At 33.7% G+C, this 17,650-nt stretch overlaps 2 protein-coding genes across 3 annotated transcripts; one reads left to right on the top strand and one right to left on the bottom strand.

The window, feature by feature from the left end:
• The first annotated feature begins 2,288 nt into the window (after positions 1–2,288).
• Bem46 (abhydrolase domain containing 13-like protein Bem46) lies at positions 2,289–6,811 on the top strand. Its single transcript, XM_028177125.2, has 5 exons — positions 2,289–2,830; positions 3,020–3,248; positions 3,872–4,065; positions 4,267–4,427; positions 5,101–6,811. The coding sequence occupies exons 1-5, from the start codon at positions 2,698–2,700 to the stop codon at positions 5,395–5,397; spliced, it is 1,014 nt and encodes a 337-aa protein (XP_028032926.1). The 5' UTR covers positions 2,289–2,697; the 3' UTR covers positions 5,398–6,811.
• A 66-nt stretch (positions 6,812–6,877) lies between these two features.
• On the bottom strand, positions 6,878–17,294 carry Tudor-SN (Staphylococcal nuclease domain-containing protein 1). Of its 2 annotated transcripts, none has more exons than XM_028177123.2 (10): positions 17,100–17,294; positions 16,678–16,799; positions 13,169–13,472; positions 12,896–13,066; positions 12,038–12,263; positions 10,918–11,134; positions 10,629–10,832; positions 9,552–10,530; positions 8,457–8,696; positions 6,878–8,068 (listed from the first exon to the last, which is right to left on the bottom strand). In XM_028177123.2, exons 1-10 carry the CDS (start codon positions 17,148–17,150, stop codon positions 7,895–7,897), a joined length of 2,688 nt encoding a protein of 895 aa, XP_028032924.2. In that variant the 5' UTR covers positions 17,151–17,294; the 3' UTR covers positions 6,878–7,894. The 2 variants fall into 2 exon arrangements, with proteins under 2 accessions (XP_028032924.2, XP_089587278.1); XM_089731152.1 differs by having other exon boundaries at positions 13,169–13,505; positions 17,100–17,277.
• Positions 17,295–17,650: the final 356 nt, after the last annotated feature.

Genomic DNA, 17,650 nt, shown 5'->3' on the forward strand with positions numbered 1-17,650 from the left:
TATGGACTTATAATATGAATACTCGCACCGTCAGCTGCGTCTCCGTGGGTACGGGTAGGGCGGTGGCAGCCTTCCATGCATGGAGAAAAAAAAAGTTTTTTCAGTCATTTCCTCCCATTTCAAATTTTGTCAGATTATAGTTAACTTAGTATTCTGAAGGAAAAAAAGTCAGCTGGCCATAACATGGTGGATTATACGTCAGCTGGCTGCTTGAACATGAAAAAAAAAATTATACTTTCAATGATTTCCTTTCAACTAAAAATTTACCTGGTGATCGTTTATATACTAATATATATATAAATTTTTATTTCCTCCCGGACGAAAATTTATAAGAGGAGTGTTAACATACTCTAGTAAATAATGAAAGAAATCAGCTAGCTGTAAGTCAAGGGAAAAGTCGATTCAGTAGATGATGCTGCTGCGTTACACCTTTCAAGGTACCAGCTGACAAACTTTCCACTGAGATACAGCAAGCTGACATTAATTTTCATTCATAGTAGAAAATAAAAAATCATCAGGTACATTTTTTGTTGAGACGAAATCATTGAAAATATAATTTTTTTTTTCATGTTCAAGCAGCCAGCTGACGTATAATCCACCATGTTATGGCCAGCTGACTTTTTTTTTCCTTCAAAGTACTAGGTTAACTATAATCTGGCAAAATTTCAAATGGGAGGAAATTAATGAAAAAACTTTTTTTCTCCATGCGTGAGAGGCTGCCACCGCCCGCCCCACCCACGGAGTCGCAGCTGACGGTCGCGAGTATTCATATTATAAGTCCCTAATGCATTTCACGAATTTTCGATTGGGAGAGACTTGGTCATGAAAATCTGTCACTGGCTCCCAGACTATAATTTGAAAGCCTGGAGGTGTGGGAAATCGTCATAGGATCCGTTTGAAGTCACCGTTTTCTCTTAAACAAACGCATGCAACAATTTTTCCTACCTTAGCTGGTAGCCTTAGAGCTTATTCCAGCGTCGCCGAGCGACGGTGATTGGTGAGCTCACAAGGCTCTAGCCCTAGTAAGAGCAGTGCTTCGCAGAGTCTACCACCGAATTGGAAACGCGACCCACTGAGAAGATCCGGCGAGAAACTCGGTGAGCTCTGTCTGTGGTTTATTTTACTTGCCGAAGTTTCATTGCAAGCGACGGGTTTGACCAGAACTGTGACTGGTGCTTGAGGTGCCAGAAAGCGCCGTTAGTGGATAAATCTCAGTGGGTCGTATTTTTTTTCCTACCTATGCTGATAGCCTTGAGAGGCTATTTCAGCGTCGCCCTAACGTGCAGGTGAGCTCACGGGGCTCAAACCGGAGTGTTGCTAACACTGGCCCTAGCAAAAGCAGTGCTTCGCAGAATCTACCACCGGATCGGAAACGCGACCCACTGAGAAGATCCGGCGAGAAACTTAGTGGGCTATGTCTGTGGGTTAATTCACTCGTCGAGCCCTTCATCGCAAGCGACGGATTCGACGAGGACAGTGACCGGTGCTTGTGGTACATTTTTTTTATAGCCCTTGTAGGCAGACGGCCCACCTGATGGTGAGTGGTTACCGTCGCCCATGGACTTCAGCAATGCCAAGGGCAGAGCCAAGCCGCTGCCTACCGTTAATGCACTAAAAGCACCGTTAATGGATCGAGAGGACGTGATGCTGACCCCATAGTATATTCAGCGAAACTCTCTGCTTTTACTAGGCCTAGTGTTAGCATATCGTTTCAAGTTGTCCCTTGCAAGTCATGGTGAAGCCATAATAGCCACTCGAAGTACTACCAAACAAAAAAAACTTTGAGGCGTTTTCTTATAATAAATTAATTGGATATAAAGATAAGAAGACCTAAATTTCGCAGTCCATATTCGAACGGACTCCTTACAATAACAATCTCGGTTTCTTAGCTTAACTGTCTAGTAGTAGAGTAAGAGTACTCTGTAAGAGTAGTACGTGAGTGATCCAGATTTGGAACGCATCCGAAAGTATTTGAAGACTGCTACGGAAAGCTTTATTATTGCGACGAGATTGCGGTGACTACAAGGAGAGTTCCTTGTAGTTACCGGTGACTACAGCCTGTGTGCTTAATGCGAGTTTTTAACGTTAGCGATAGCGTAAAAATTAACTTAAATTTGTCTCCAATTGGAACGTTTGAATTTAGAGACAGAAGTTCAATAGGTCATACATACGTAGCCGAGGATAAAGAAAGCTGTCGAAAGATAATTCAGAAGAAATTTATTCAGAGAGTCCACTATCTGCATTGAGGATAAATCCTTGACAAGCCTTAGATACCTACTCAACAAACTTTTTTTGCAACGGCTGCATGTTATTGTAGCCGTTGATCACAAAAAGTTAAACACCTTCAAACTTTAATCTTAATTTTTCATAGATTACCTACACAATAACAAAACAATTTAAGAAATTGGGAGAAATTTTACAATACGACTCATGATCGCAAACTATTAAACAGGAATTAGAAACAGACATGAGACATATGGATTTTTATTCGTTTTCTTCAGTGAAACAATCCCCACAAAACCTATTCTTGAGCACAAATTGTAAAACTTTTTAAAAATTGTCAAGTCTAAATTTGACTATCAGTTCACAGTTGTTTGATTTTGTACATTTGTAGTCGTGCCAACTTTAATCAATTCAATGTACCTTAAATACCTATAGGTTGTAATGTAGTTAGATAGATCAATTTAAAAAATAGAAATGTATCAGGTAGTGAGGGTTTTACTGTACCGACTTTTGATTGTATCCACTATAACACTATTTTCTAGTATTTTACTATTTTGGTTTCATGGGTTCTTAACAGCATTTGGTATATTCACCTTAGGCATATCAGGTAAGAAACGGAATAATTACATATAAAAAATTCTTCAAATCTTAATATGAATTGTTATTTCTGTAAATCTAAAATCTCAAGCCTAACCTATTTGGCATATGGAAAATTTTAGTTTATATTAATATAATATAATTTTAATCAAAACACAGATTGCCATAATAGTACCTAATTTTCACTTTTTTTTAACAGGCATTCTTTACTGCGCTCAAGATTTGCTGCTTTACTATCCCAATGATCCACCTGACTCAAGAGTTTTTGTTCTTCAGCCAAGTAATTACAAGTTGCCATATGAAAGTATAAAAATTAACAATAAAGATGGATTAAAAATACACATGTTTCTTGTAAAGCAGCCATTCAATAGCAAATATATACCTACAATGATATTTTTCCACGGTAATGCTGGAAATATGGGGCAAAGGTTGGCAGTAATTAAATTTATTTAAAACAAAAGAAAACTATTCTGCAAAATTAGCATATAGTATTTGTATATAAACAATTAGTATTTGTTAACTGATAAGACACAGGCAAATTATCACTATAAATCTAATATTTAAGAATCTATTTAAAATTGTTAAAATTAAAACAGAGTTTGTCTGTGATGCACATATCCCTGAGATGATCAGAATATGCAATTAATGATTCCAGGTTCTTTTTTTGTCGAATATACCTTCAAGGGATGGATTATGGAGCAATATTTTAAAATTAGTTGTTAATTGCTTATTTCTTTTTTATGTGTAAAGTATTACTACTTTAATATTATAATTATAATATATAATTAAATGTATAATATAATAATATTATAATTAGCCCCCCTAAGTTATATCATGCTATAATATTGTTTTTTTAAGTGAATGAATAAAATGCTGTTAATTTATATCCTTAAAGGATTCTTGTCTACCTGGTGGTTCTCTAGAAGAGATCACTCTTGGGGATAAGGCCACCTGTTGTACTTTTGTATTTAATGTTTTGCATTTGTATTTATTTTGGTGTACAATAAAGTATACTCTACCCTCAAATAATTAAAGGTATTGGATGTTACAGGTTGTCTAATGTTTCTGGATTCTATCACAAGTTAAATGTCAATGTACTTATGGTTGAGTACAGAGGCTATGGATTATCAGAAGGAACGCCGTCCGAACGGGGCCTATATATTGATGCCCAATGTGCTATTGATTACATCTTGGAAAGAACTGATGTTGATACTAGTAGGATTATTTTGTTTGGAAGATCATTAGGTTAGTGTAATACATATACCAGTTCATGCGGTAATTTTGCAACTATTCTAATTATTTTTTTTCAAAATTCATAATAGCTACTCACAGATCAGAATTTGATAAGATTAGCTCAGGACCAGAATGAGTAAGAGTGGCTAATTTTAGCTGTTAATTATTATAATAAACAAAAATACAACATCCCTATTTATGATGACATTTTAGGTGGAGCAGTGGCAATTGATCTGGCATCTCGTTTGGAATACAGGAACAAAATTTGGGCATTAGTGGTGGAAAATACTTTCACTAGTATACCAGACATGGCACAGATCATTTTAAAATGGAGATGCCTAAATTGGCTACCACAATTCTGCCACAAAAATAAGGTATTTTTAAATGTTACTCAATAAGTATGTAACATTTATTACTTAAAATGAATCCCAAGCAAACAGCAATGAGATCTGTTCTCCAAAATGAAGGTGCTAACACTAATAGCACGTTTTAATAATAAAATGATGATTAAATGTATTACAAAAAATATGCTTTGCAAGCAATCAAAAACATGATAATGCACTGGGCGGTCATTGATTGTGGGTTCATAAAATATAACATTTTCATTTATCTTTAGATAATATTGAGTCAATTTCTAAAAACCAAGAAATAGAAGCACTTGTCATCTCTAGCACCATGTTCTAAAAGTAATCATTTCAAAAGTGCCTAACGTGTAAGGCACATTATGTTATTAAAAATTGGCAGACATATCAGATTTTCACAGACATGGGGTCAGGGTCTTCGTGCAATGGGTTCTTGAAATATTCACTTCTTAAAAGTATTCGTGTTTTTCATACATAGATAATAATTACTCTTTCTACTGTGGGAATGATGCCTAACATCTTGTGTTTTAGAAATTGAATTTAGGAATTTGATTGAATTTAATTCCTTTTCTTTATATATCATTTTTTAATCTATCATATCTTATATACATATATTTTAATTGTAGAAAATCTAAAGTTTTTTAATTGTTAATTATATCTCATGAACTTACTGTATCTATTTCAGTACATGTCTTTGAATAAAATTGCACATGTCATTTCACCTACACTCGTGATATGCGGATCAAATGACGCTTTAGTGCCTCCATCCATGGCCAGAGAGCTGTATATGCGCTGTGGATCTATCTGCAAGCAAATGGTGGTCATACCAGGTGGAGGACATGATGACACCTGGACGTGTAGGGAATACTATCCTTCAATGCAACAATTTTTAGTTAACGTTCCAGCACTACCAAGTGAGATTGGCCCATTTTTTGAAAAAAATAATGAGTCTGCTCGACTTGGCGTTGTACTCACTGTTTAATGATTCGATTAATAAATATTTACGTACTTATTGCAGAGTAAATTTAGTTCCATATTTTATAGTTCTAGATAAATGTTTAGCACAATAACTTTGGAATGTTATAGTACAAAATTTGTCATTGTGTGTTTTAATCTCGTTGGTGTTAGTTACATCGTGATAATAGATCCCCTAAGTAGTACTTAGTATGTTGTTTCGATGTGACAAATTTATGAAATTTAAATTGCATAATAGTAAAAAATTAATATAAATATGCGAGAACTGATTTAATTGTCGCCAGTATTAATAGTTTAATGTTGAAACTGCCTTATGAGTGAAATGAATGGAGTGAAAAAATATTCGTTAATTAATTAATGCAATCGATCTTACATAGGTTATATTAAAATTAAGTGTTTGAAAGATTGATTTGTTATAACTATAATTTCTTAACTGTCTTAAAATAGTAAAATGGATTAAGTTTAATTACAAAAAAAATATGTGGTAAGATTACAAAAACTATCCTTGTACCTATCTTTACAAATCTGGTTGTAGGTTGACAAATTAGAGGGTGATAAAAAAGTATAAAATAAACAAAGTTCATAAAGTTCATGATGTTCGAACCAATAAAGGGTTGGTGTTCGAGAGGCATGGTGAAGTGTTCTTAGTACACACACCCACTCCTCTGTATATTTAATTAATTATTATTTAATTAATGGTACGTCATTTAATAAAAGGCAGTAATCTCCTCTTTTGCTTAAGGTATATGAAATGGACTGTCACGAAAAATCTTGTTCTGTTTTATAATTTCAGAAATTTGTTTAGACTAAAATCAAATCGAATGTGAGAAATTAGATTTGTAGTTTTATTAAAATTTAAACTTAAATATTAATTTATGTTCGATAAGTATTTCTAATTAACTGTAGCAATTTCAAATAGAATTTTTCAAAAAAGATGTATTTTTTTAATAAACTATTGATATTTACATAAGTAATACATATTATATCATGTATATCAGTAAATAGCCATATTAATCCGTCTTCGAAATATCAATTGAATAAAAATGATCGTAGTTATTAACAAAAGTAAAATATTTTAAACAACGAGTAGTTCTGAGATTAATTCGGTTGAAAGTCTCCAATTATAGTTGGTATTGGGTTTTGTTATTATAGTTCTTTGGTAAGTAGTATATTTCTATGGGAACAGTAGGTAGTGCTGATTTTGGTTTATTATATCTGATTAAAACAATATTAAAAATACTTATTTTTCTGTATGGATATTAATTAGATGGTGCCAAATAATTGAGCCCAATAGTAACTGCAAGCAGCAGTTTGTCATAAAGAATTTTAATTAGAAATTGTTGTCAATGAATGTAAAGAAATCAATTACTACGTACATAAATTGTCGTAATGATACGTGTAATAAAGTAATTACTGAAAAATATATTTATGTAGTTGTTTTATTTAATAAAATATGTATTTATAATCTGCGAATACAAACAAAAAACTTTGTTGATTTTTCCTAAAATATTTATTTTACCAAGTTCTTTAACAATCCACGCACCTAATGGTACCCTACTGTTTGTAAACAAAATTAAAACATCTCCGACAGGAGAGGTAGGTTCATAAATACGAATTATAAGTACGAACTTTAAGGAAGCTAAAATGTCTATAGAAATTGATACATTCCAAACACGATACATTAAGAATTAAATAAACATAGAAAATTCAGACTTCTGATTATGCACAAGATACATGTTCTCACTAACTACAATGTCACATGATTATGCTAATTTATTTGTTAAATTTTATGCAAAATACTTCATATTTTTGAATTTTTTTTCATGAAGATTATAAACAAATTTCAAAGAAAGGAAATGGGATTATTTATTTTCAAGAATATATTTTACTAAAAATGTATATTTAAAATAATATGAAATAACAATGAAATATAGAACTATTACATCAATCTACATACAATAAATTTCAATAAATCCTGATATACAAATCTGTAACACATTTATATTATGATCAACAACAGGCATTTATCAATAAATTCATTTATTTAAATAGTTACATATTAATATATTAGTTTGTAGGTAATTAAGTATTTAAATCAGCGACCTATATAATTTATTTAATCTATTATAGTTATGAATCTGTTTTAATTTCTAAAATATGTTTGTAAATTTAAAAAATATGTTTTTATGAATTATGCTCGGTATGCTAGCGTGTAAGTGTTGCGGCACCCCTTCCGCTGCCGTGTTCACTGCTCACCATCGTAATGTCCTCCGGCACAACACACGTATCGTAATTAGCAATAATAAACTTCTGATTAATAAACAATTGTTCACAACATCCAAGTTTGAATTACATCATGATTTAAAGTTCATTGTTCAGTTTATAGTTCACAGTATGTGGTAAAGAATGGCGTGGACGATGCTGTCGACATCTACAGTGGTGCAGGTGGCACAGTTGCGGATGTGCGTGGGCGATGTGGTGGCGTCAACGCCGGGGGCGTACAGCTAGCGACGCACCCCGAATTCCACCGCATCGTCCTCGGTGATGTCACCGTGCCGCCACAAGTTGAGTCGCGAGCTCTTGGCGTGCTCCTGAGCGGCGCGATATTCGGCCATCAATGTTGCCAGTCGGCTGTCACGAACCTGCTCCACTAACACGAGCCCATCTTTGATAAGGTTCTGTCAAAGGAAATTATTATATGACATCTGCTTAACTAAGCATACAAAGCATGGTACCACTGCCCTGCCTAGTTCTGCCTTGAAGCAGTAATGCGTTTCGGCTTGAAGGGCGGGGCAGCCGTTGTAACTATAGCAAGATTAGAACTTATATCTCAAGGTGGGTGGCACATTTACGTCGTAGATGTTAATGGGCTCCAGTAACCACTTAACACCAGGTGGGCTGTGAGCTCGTCCACCCATCTAAGGAATAAAAAAAAATCTAAACAACAATTATTTTCCAAAATGTTTACGAGGTTAGTACAAAGTAATCCGAAACAAAAATTAACAGGATTAATATAAGGTAAATATAATAAAGAACGGTAGAAGGAAAAATGTTTTCGTTGATTACCTTGCCCAGATCAATGTTTGTGTTAGGATCAACAAGGGTAACAGCAGCTGGTGATCCACGGATTTCTACATTCAAGAGCAGCCTCTTGCCAACGACATCATTATAGAAACTGGTTACAGCTTCTGCTCGGTCATCAGGGTCCGAGGGGAATTTCACACAGCAGAGAACATACTCTGTCGCAAAAGGCGAATCGTGCTCAGTACCCACCGGGAGTGCTGCCAATCTGGTTATGTCTAACGTCTGAAAATATATTAAAATAATATCATGTAAAGAAAAATTTTTGATCAAAATACAGTTTTGAAGGTATTGTTGTATTTGTGTAAAGGTATTGGTATAGTTCGCAGCGCAGGCTTAGGCAGAAATGTTAAGTATTTGAGGCAATTTGAGTTTTAAATGAAATAAAAAAGGAAACTAATTAAATATGTTTAATTATATGAAATAACTTAAAATATTTTAGTATAGTTATATGACAGTTATACTATTTATACAATTTCAAAGTTGCTATTTGCCAAAATTTAAAAGTTAGGCTTCGAGTTAATAGCTAGCTATACCTTCTCAAGTACTTCTTTGTTTGTAGTTTTAATGTGTCTAATAACTAGTAATTAAAGTTTCATGTTATTTTTAGTTCTCTTTTGTCTCAATAATAAAAATATTTTATTGTTCATTAGAACTTTAGGAAATTAAGATGTTTATCACAAAGAACAACAAATTTACATTCTGTAAGAAAACTGTGAAAACCTTTGAACAGTAAAAAAAAGTCTAGAAATTAGTTTACAATACAATAGCTATTCAATTATAGTATGATTCTTTGTAGTGTAAGATAATTCGCGAAGTTTTTGAAGTAAAACTTCTTTAGGCGCGTTGAGAATAAAATTTTACTTGCGACAGATTCGTTAGGGCTGGAGAGAAATAATACGATTTAGAGAGAGTGAGAAAATAGACAGGACGTCCTCGTCCGAGACCTCATAGATATCACTAGTTATTAAATATATGGGTTAGGAAAGAGTTATAAGGAAAAAATTATCAACTGGTAATGGAAGGATGTAGTAGTAGGTACTGGCTCAAGGCAGTAGCTGCCACATAGATCAAGCTTACCTCTCGATTTCCATAGTCGATGTATACAACTTGGACCTGCCTATTATCTGTTATTTTTTCAATCTTTGCCCTGTACCATTGGTCATCGGCTGTAAAACGAGCAGCACAGATGGCTCCCTTCCTTGGAGCGTAAGATCCAGGCAATGGGTGACTGTTTCTAAACTCAGTGTGTATAGTTTCCATAAGACTTTCTAGTTTCACACCTAAATCGACATTTTGTGCGTAGAAATGACCTTCAGGAGTGACTTCAGTGATAACCACGCGGTCGTATTTAAGAGTACGATCTTGTACAGTTGCATTTCTCTCCTTTTCGACTTCTTTTTCTTCTTCGACATAGTCTTTCCATACGCCGATACGCTTTTTAATTGCATTCTCTTCAGCGGTTTTTATGGCGCGTGCAAACTCAGACGTTTCCGCCGTGTGATGCGCCGAGGCAAGGCCATGTTCGACTAACGAAACGGACATATTCTCGTTGTCAACCCAGAGCCAACCGATGAAGTTCCCTGCTTTGTCAATCTCTTCTATGCTGACTAAGACGTCGTGCTGTAAGCACTTTTCTTTCGTGAACTGCAAAGCTTCTTCTCCGAAAGGCTCTGCATTTTGTTTGGGTCCTCCGCCAATTGCAGGTCTCGCACCTCGGGGACAGTTAATGCCGGCAAGCAAAAAGGTTACTAAGACGGATTCTTTAGGAATATATAAACGCATACGCGATCCGCTAGCAACAAATTCCACAGTAGCCTCGGTTTTTTGGGCACGTTTGAGGAATGGGAAGAATTTTTTTGCTTTCGTTGGATCTCCACTGGTGTCTTGCACACGGTGGGTGGGCACTTCTTTCTTGTTGTGAATACCAACTGCGGCCTTAACTGCTTTCAATTCGGCCTCCAATAATTTATCATACTGTGAGCTTCTTTGGTCATTATCGTTTCTGTACTTCACAACTGTTGCCAACCCTTTAGTCACCAGAGCTTCAGCTATGTTCCTGTATCATGAAATAGTTTAGATTTAATCTAGGTCAAATATGTAATGAAATAAATATTTATTCAGGTCTATATGATTCACTTTTATAAATAAACTTACGTGCCACCGCTTACGACAGTACAACATGTCTTTTCTGGGAAATTATCTTTTGCTGGCTGAATGTAATCTACTGTCACATTAACTTTTTTCCCAACCAGTTTTTTTCTAAGAAATTCACGTGCCTCGTACATCCATGGAATATCATACAAAGGTCTAAATCCTTTTGGCCTCGGTATAGGTTTATTGTCGTCGTCAGCATTGCTCCTAGGAGAAAATAGATTTAGAAGTGCCTCAGGTTGGTTTTATTTTGCGTTTTTTTAAATTTATTGCATTTTACGAAAATACTAACTTTTCACGAGGAGGCCTGACGCTAGCTAAGAATATTTTTTTCTGTACATTGCTATGTGTTTTAACAACGAGCGCGTCTCCGTTGACTACTTCCAACACGGTGGCCGTGAATTCCTTGTCTTTCGCCGGGATTATAGGTGCATTGCTTACATAATTTATCCATATGCGCAGTTTTGCTTCCTTAGCTGCACTTTCGGCGGCTCTCAATGTAGACGCACCTGAATTTCATAAAGCATTAGCATATTTTTGTTTATAACGCAAGTTGAACGCCGTCACTTATTCATACATACACAAGAGTTACAATTGGACCCATTTATGCAAACAAGAAAAAACTCACAATTTGAGTGAAATTGATTTAAGTACACAGATGCAATCTTAGGTCCATTTTGCAAGAAGAAACTAAGCAACAAAATATGTTTTTGCAAGAAAGAACCAACCGGGTTTTTAAAGATTTACTTTATACTGACTACATAAACTATATAAATCTGATATTGCTAGATAGGCTACAGTATCTCAAATAGGTTTAAAAAGTATTCATTCATTATTATACTATCTATGCATTTTGCACATTCTGTTTACAAAAGTCTCGTTTTCTCGAAACTAACCTGCTGTGGGTTGGTTCTTGTTTACATAAATGGGTCTAATTATTCTATCATTGTAATGGAACACATTATTGCTTTACAATAGAATGAGGTTGGATGGTTATAGCTACCCACAACACAACACACCTTTCTAGACAATCCCATCATTGCATAAATTACTGAACGATTTTTTTGGTACAAACCTGTTTTTTTTTTATAGATTGGAACCTACCCCAAGATTTGAATGAATTTTGGGAATTGAAATATAACAGCATAATCACATATATAAATGAACTAATCAATTAAGACCGTTGATCGTTATTTGATTACGTTAATAATTTAATTAGAGAATATCTAAAAAAAAAAATAACAATGGTGTGAACAAAATTACAATTATGGATTTTCCTCACACAGAAAACTAGAATATATTTTTTTCTCATATTATTCATTAATCACACTTTATTTATTCTCGTGGATGGTTCGACGAATCTCATATGATAAAGATGTAAGAAAGAGAATCTTTTCAAATTAACAACTTACCTGATTTCATAACAGCTAACGACCAGTCTACACATTTCGCGAATCCTTGTCTTAGTAGGGCCTCAGCGATGTTACCCTGCGGGTGCAGTATCGTGCCCACGATATTGTTGTTATTAACGGACTCCAGAACTACTTCGACGTCTTTCTGCAGCAATCTGGACTCCAGGAAGAAGCGGGCTTCTTCTGCGTAAGGCTCAGATTCACCGTCTTGTCTTACAGCAGGACACTAATTGTGAATAATAATATATATTTTAACGTTTCATAAATTTATTTGTATAAATAGAATCTCCAGGGGAGCCTTAATGGTACTGAATTAGAAGCAAGACATTGGATGCAAAGATGAACAGTAAAATTCAGGACACATCCGGTGTAAACCAGAGCCTCAGTGATCAATTTGTATGCCTTAAAGTGTCCATATTGGGACATAATGATAGTAGTCGAACCTTCTATCTATTTATGCCCATGAGGCAGTTATGTCGTCGTGGAAGGATGGGATATCCATTACACAATGCAACTGAAAGTTCAACCTTATGACACATGATGAGATGCTAGAGCAATAACAAGTATATTTACTGCTTAGTAATTAGTACTACAACTTTGAACTTACTACCTATATTAGGATTGGATGATGTTCTATCGCTCCAATCTATACGAATTGCTTTGCTAAAGATATGTTAACTGGACACTTAGCGTCTAGTGTCCAAGTCAGGATAAGAAACAATCAGTTTTGAAAAACACAATGCGTATTCGCTTTCGTATCATAAATAAGAGTTTTCCAAGTAAACGAATAAAAGTTTTTTGTAACTTAGTTCTTTCCCTCTCCAAATACTAAACTATTATTCTACCAAATTTACTTACACGAATTCCAGATAGCATCAGTGTAATGGGAGTGTATTCAGGTAACAAACAAAGACGTACTGTAGAACCATCACGCACATATTCAATGATAGCCTTTACAGGCTTACCATTGTATTTGTTGACGAAAGCTTTCAGATTTTCGATAGACCACTTGATGTCTCGTACATGTTTCTGTAATGATATGGTTAGATTTGTTTTTAAATGTTATCATTCACCAAAAAATGTCATTGATGTATTATAATATCACACAAGTGATTAATATATGTAACATACATCAGCATCAGTACTCCAAATTCCTTTGCCTTGCGATTTGGCTGTCTCTTCGATCTCTACCAGCTTTTTGAGCTGAGGTATATTTCTAGCACCTTCTCGAACTTTAACGAGACCTTCAGCCAGCAAGGCTTCAGTAACATTTTCATCTTTGGAAGGATTTTTGCCAGCCCATACGACGCCATATTCTCTATTCGCTGAATTCGCCGGTTTCTCAGCAGTGAAGATAACCTCCTTGCCGACTAGCTTCTTCCTTAGGAATTCACGGGCTTCCCACGCAAATGGTTCATCCTTCGTTTCTGTGTCACTGTTAATGAATATTTTTCTCTTATAATATTTGCTGAAAACATAACATTTCGTCAAATCGCCGGTCGGGAATGGGTCGCAGAAGCAAAACATTTTGCACTAAATATTTAATTTTCTTTAAACAGCATCCCAATATTCTAAAAAATCTTGAATAAAAAAAAGAAAACCAAAATAATATAAACTTACCGACCATAAAAACTTATTAGATAATTTAAGCAGGGTAGGGAATAGCCAGCCTCTTGAACGTGTCACCTTCGGAGTTTTTCGATTCTTACCTTGCATCCCAAATCTCGTAAATAATATTACACGAAATTTTGAATTAACTGTCTCAGGCGGCAACCTTAACTCTGAATTATCCCGCTATCAAAAGCATCAGACTCATTTAATATATTCCCGAATTAGGTTAAAGCACATTAATCTTCTTGATTAGGTTGAAGCGGTCATACATATCATCATACGTATTCACATCAATCTTTTATAAATTTGTCATATGTGGATTAAAAACGTATACTCAGTACATATCAACGCTCAAAAGACAATCCTGCATAAGCGAAAAAAATCCGTGATCTAGATTTTTCTGCTTCGTTTTGTTGAGTTTTCATAGCTCTACGGCGACTTTTACAGTCACTTAGATATTATACGGTTCCTGCCAAAACCGGAAATTGTGTTTCAATTCAGCAGTTCTGAGATTCTTATAAATAGAAGCATGAATTTAAGTCAGTTTTCAATATTTTTCTGCTTTTTATTTGTTTGCCTTTTTATATTTTTACTTGTAATGTACTTCTCATTTCAATTCAAGTGGTAAATTGTAGCCACATTTTGTAATTGCAATTCATATGTATTTTAACTTCACTTATATTTTATGATATGTTATTTGTAACGTGAAATAAAGTGGATAAAAAAAAGTAGGTAAAATTTATTTGTATAAGTAAATTTATATCTTTGAAAAAAAACAATAGTAATTTTACTTAATGATATGTTTTAGAATCTGATTTGGGTATATATTGTTATATTTATTTTGGACTGAATATATGAATAAGTACTATTTAATTTCCCTATTGTTGATTTTATAAAGTTTGTGGAGAGGACAGTTATTTTTATAAAAAAAAAGAAGTAGATAAGAACTTTTTTGTTTATCATTTCATAACTAAGATATGTTTTCTACAATAACAGGGCATTCAAGCATGCTTAGAAAATTTTACTTGATTCATTTCAAGCAATTAGATCGCCATAGATAAATATGATACTCATGTATCAACATTTTAAGCTAGGTCATTTTACCTATTTTACATACCTCAAAGTAATTAATAGTTTAGATAATTTTACTTGTTCATAAAATAAGGAGAATTTATCTATTCATCTATTAATCTAAGTGCCATAAAGCGCTTTTTAAACAAATGCTTAGGTCTTACTTTAGTATCGTGAATAACTATAAAAATCTACCCTACTGCTATTAAAATAAATTAAATCTAACAAAAAATTAAATTTAAAACTAATTAAATTAAAAAATATTATTTAAAATAAAAATTTAATGTAAAGATTACTTTGCTGCTTAGTTAAGATTGTCTTTCAAGCATTGATATATATTTAATTATATTTGTTATATTCATGACTATCAATGTTTTGCGTTACTTTCTCATTTAATCACACACCAGATAATATTTATCAAAAGCATTGTGATAATTAAGCAAATTTAACAAGTTCACATTATATTGAAACAAAATCGAGAATACTCTAAGGAAAGTGTTTTAAGAGTAACTTTTTAACGGTGAATTGTTTTCCTTCATATGTTCAATATCCATCACATAGTTACCGCCTGACAGTTTTTTAACCAGTTGGTTTAAAACAAAATTTATTATCCTTCTACATTAATTTTGGGTTTACTACAGAACAAATTGAGCCTGTAACAGATTTTAAGCCAACCGTCACTTTAAAAAAACTACAAGAGCAAGAACATTCAGAAATAATACGTAACTAAAGTTTTTAAACAATAAATGCACTTTCACAATGTTTCCTACATAAAAGCTTCTAGTCGTTACTTCTAGTTGAATAATTTAATTATTTACTATGAATAATAAATTAATCAATCTGAGGGCACTATCTACAGGACTATAGTACCAACAAGTTTTAAAGATAAAAATCTGAATAAGTTCGCCAGGCATTTACTTAAATGAAGTAGCTTTTGTGCCTTAATTTCAAGTTTGCTTTGCTATGCTTTGTGTTTATTTTGTAATAATCAAAAAGAAAAGCACTTTAACAACATAGATACCACACTATCATGCATATTGAGGACCTTAAAGACTGTTACCCTATATGGGTATTTTTTTTTGTATGCTAATTTTAATAAGATGCTAATTGGTTGCTGTTACCTTGAATTAATAAGTACAATAACCTATCTCAAACACTGGTTTATTTTTCTTGAGTAACTGTAACATTTTAATGTTTTAGAACATAAAAATACAGCATGATGATGATAATGATGAACTCGAATAGTCATTTAGGAATTTTGTTTCTGTGACTTTTGACTACGTTAATGGCGAAAGGAAACTACATTGTCATATTACATAAGAAATGTTCTAATTGCAACAAGAATTGCTTTCACTTCTGAATCTCTAGCAGTATGCGAATTTTCTTTGTGAAAATGAAGGGAATTTTATATGATTAATATTTTCATTGTATATTTTATAGTTTGACCTAGATTTATGTGAGAAAATATTGGAATGTTACAACCCGTTTTTACTTCCTCTTGGTAAGATCATTGATAATATTAGGTTAAAAACCACTTCAGACTACATTTAACTTTACTATAATTTCAACTGATATTTTATAGACATCTTATGAAAAAAAATTTTTATATATTTACAGATATTAATTTTACAGAAATTAATATTATTATTGATTTTTTTATAAAACTCTTTTTAATACTATGGCATTCAGATTGGTAACTAAATCAAGGTTAAAACAATGTTAGGTAATTGTAGCATCTGGCCACTTGTTGATATCAGCACAGCAAAGACGTTTACTGTGATCCTATTAAGGTTGAAATCTTACAAATCACGATATAACAATCAGGGAAATAATGGAAGGAAAGGGTAAACATTCACATTAAAATGCATAACAGTAAACACATCTTTGTACATTTCATGACAGAAATAATGATTAAAATGAGTTGCAGTGCATTAACAATCGCTGTATACCGCACTTACTTGTTGGCGGTCCTTTGGCGAGCGAGTTTAGGTGCGGTGATACCCGAAAGGGCTATCACTTTCTCTGGAGGCGGCCCGCCCTGAGGCTGTTTTCTTATTACCACCGTATCTCCCGATAGTACCTGCGTGATTAAATGACAAAGACGTTTTTATTTACAAATATCAATAAGATATCGCATAAAATTAGAGCACTAATATCGTCAACATTCGCCGCTACTAACACCAGCTGGAATCGCAACAGAAGTGACTATTCTGTGCTATTCAATAAACACTTGTTTTTATTTTAAGTAAATCTATTTTTGCTCAAGTAGGTAGCAAATGCTCCTGATGCGTTGCGGTGCCAACGAGGCAATCTTCAAGAGAACGGCACGAGGCAATGTGCAGTTTCGAAAAACTCCCGAATATTGAGAATAATGTATTACCTGCTTCACTATTCCTATTTTGTAAGCAGGTGCCGGTGCTGGAGCACTCATTTTCGATGAAAATAGTTCTGATATCCTGTTTTGTAGGATACGAGTCTGAAATTACTGACGAGCGTTCAACTAGTAAGACGACACAAAACTCTCAGAGAAGTGAGACAGGCGAAACGTGGCGGTAGCGGGTTGTTAATGTTACCAGACGTAAAAAGCTAACGCAAAACGAAAAAAAATATCTCGATACTCAAATATGATAAAAACTTCAATCGAATTATATTACAAATCGATTCTAACAAAATTTATAATTCATAAATGTACCATCTGTTTTTTTTTAATTTTATTATAAACCGAAAAGAAGTTGGTTAGGACTTATCTATCCTATTGAAAGCATTAATATTAAATTAACTTCATCAGCTAATTATTTTATAGGATATTATCACTACCTATTGCGAATATTTTCGTTATGCCTGTCAGCTACCTTGTCGGGGCTCTGATAATGAAACTACAATCACAAAAAGCATGTCCTGTAGTAAAAAAATCCAATCATTTTAAGAAAT

Source organism: Bombyx mandarina, chromosome 01 (genome assembly GCF_030267445.1).
Source record: "Bombyx mandarina strain Sakado chromosome 01, ASM3026744v2".
Lineage (NCBI taxonomy): Eukaryota > Metazoa > Arthropoda > Insecta > Lepidoptera > Bombycidae > Bombyx > Bombyx mandarina.

What these genes read in the sequence shown, in the direction of transcription:
- Tudor-SN (XM_089731152.1), bottom strand. Translation starts at nt 17,150, where the DNA reads ATGAGTGCTCCAGCACCGGCACCTGCTTACAAAATAGGAATAGTGAAG. An exon ending in AAATAGGAATAGTGAAGCAG is followed by an intron (nt 16,800 to 17,099) that starts GTAATACATTAT and finishes TTAATCACGCAG; the next exon opens with GTACTATCGGGAGATACGGT. An exon ending in CGCCAAAGGACCGCCAACAA is followed by an intron (nt 13,506 to 16,677) that starts GTAAGTGCGGTA and finishes TTATGTTTTCAG; the next exon opens with CAAATATTATAAGAGAAAAA.
- Bem46 (XM_028177125.2), top strand. Translation starts at nt 2,698, where the DNA reads ATGTATCAGGTAGTGAGGGTTTTACTGTACCGACTTTTGATTGTATCC. An exon ending in TTTGTTTGGAAGATCATTAG is followed by an intron (nt 4,066 to 4,266) that starts GTTAGTGTAATA and finishes ATGACATTTTAG; the next exon opens with GTGGAGCAGTGGCAATTGAT. An exon ending in AATTCTGCCACAAAAATAAG is followed by an intron (nt 4,428 to 5,100) that starts GTATTTTTAAAT and finishes TATCTATTTCAG; the next exon opens with TACATGTCTTTGAATAAAAT.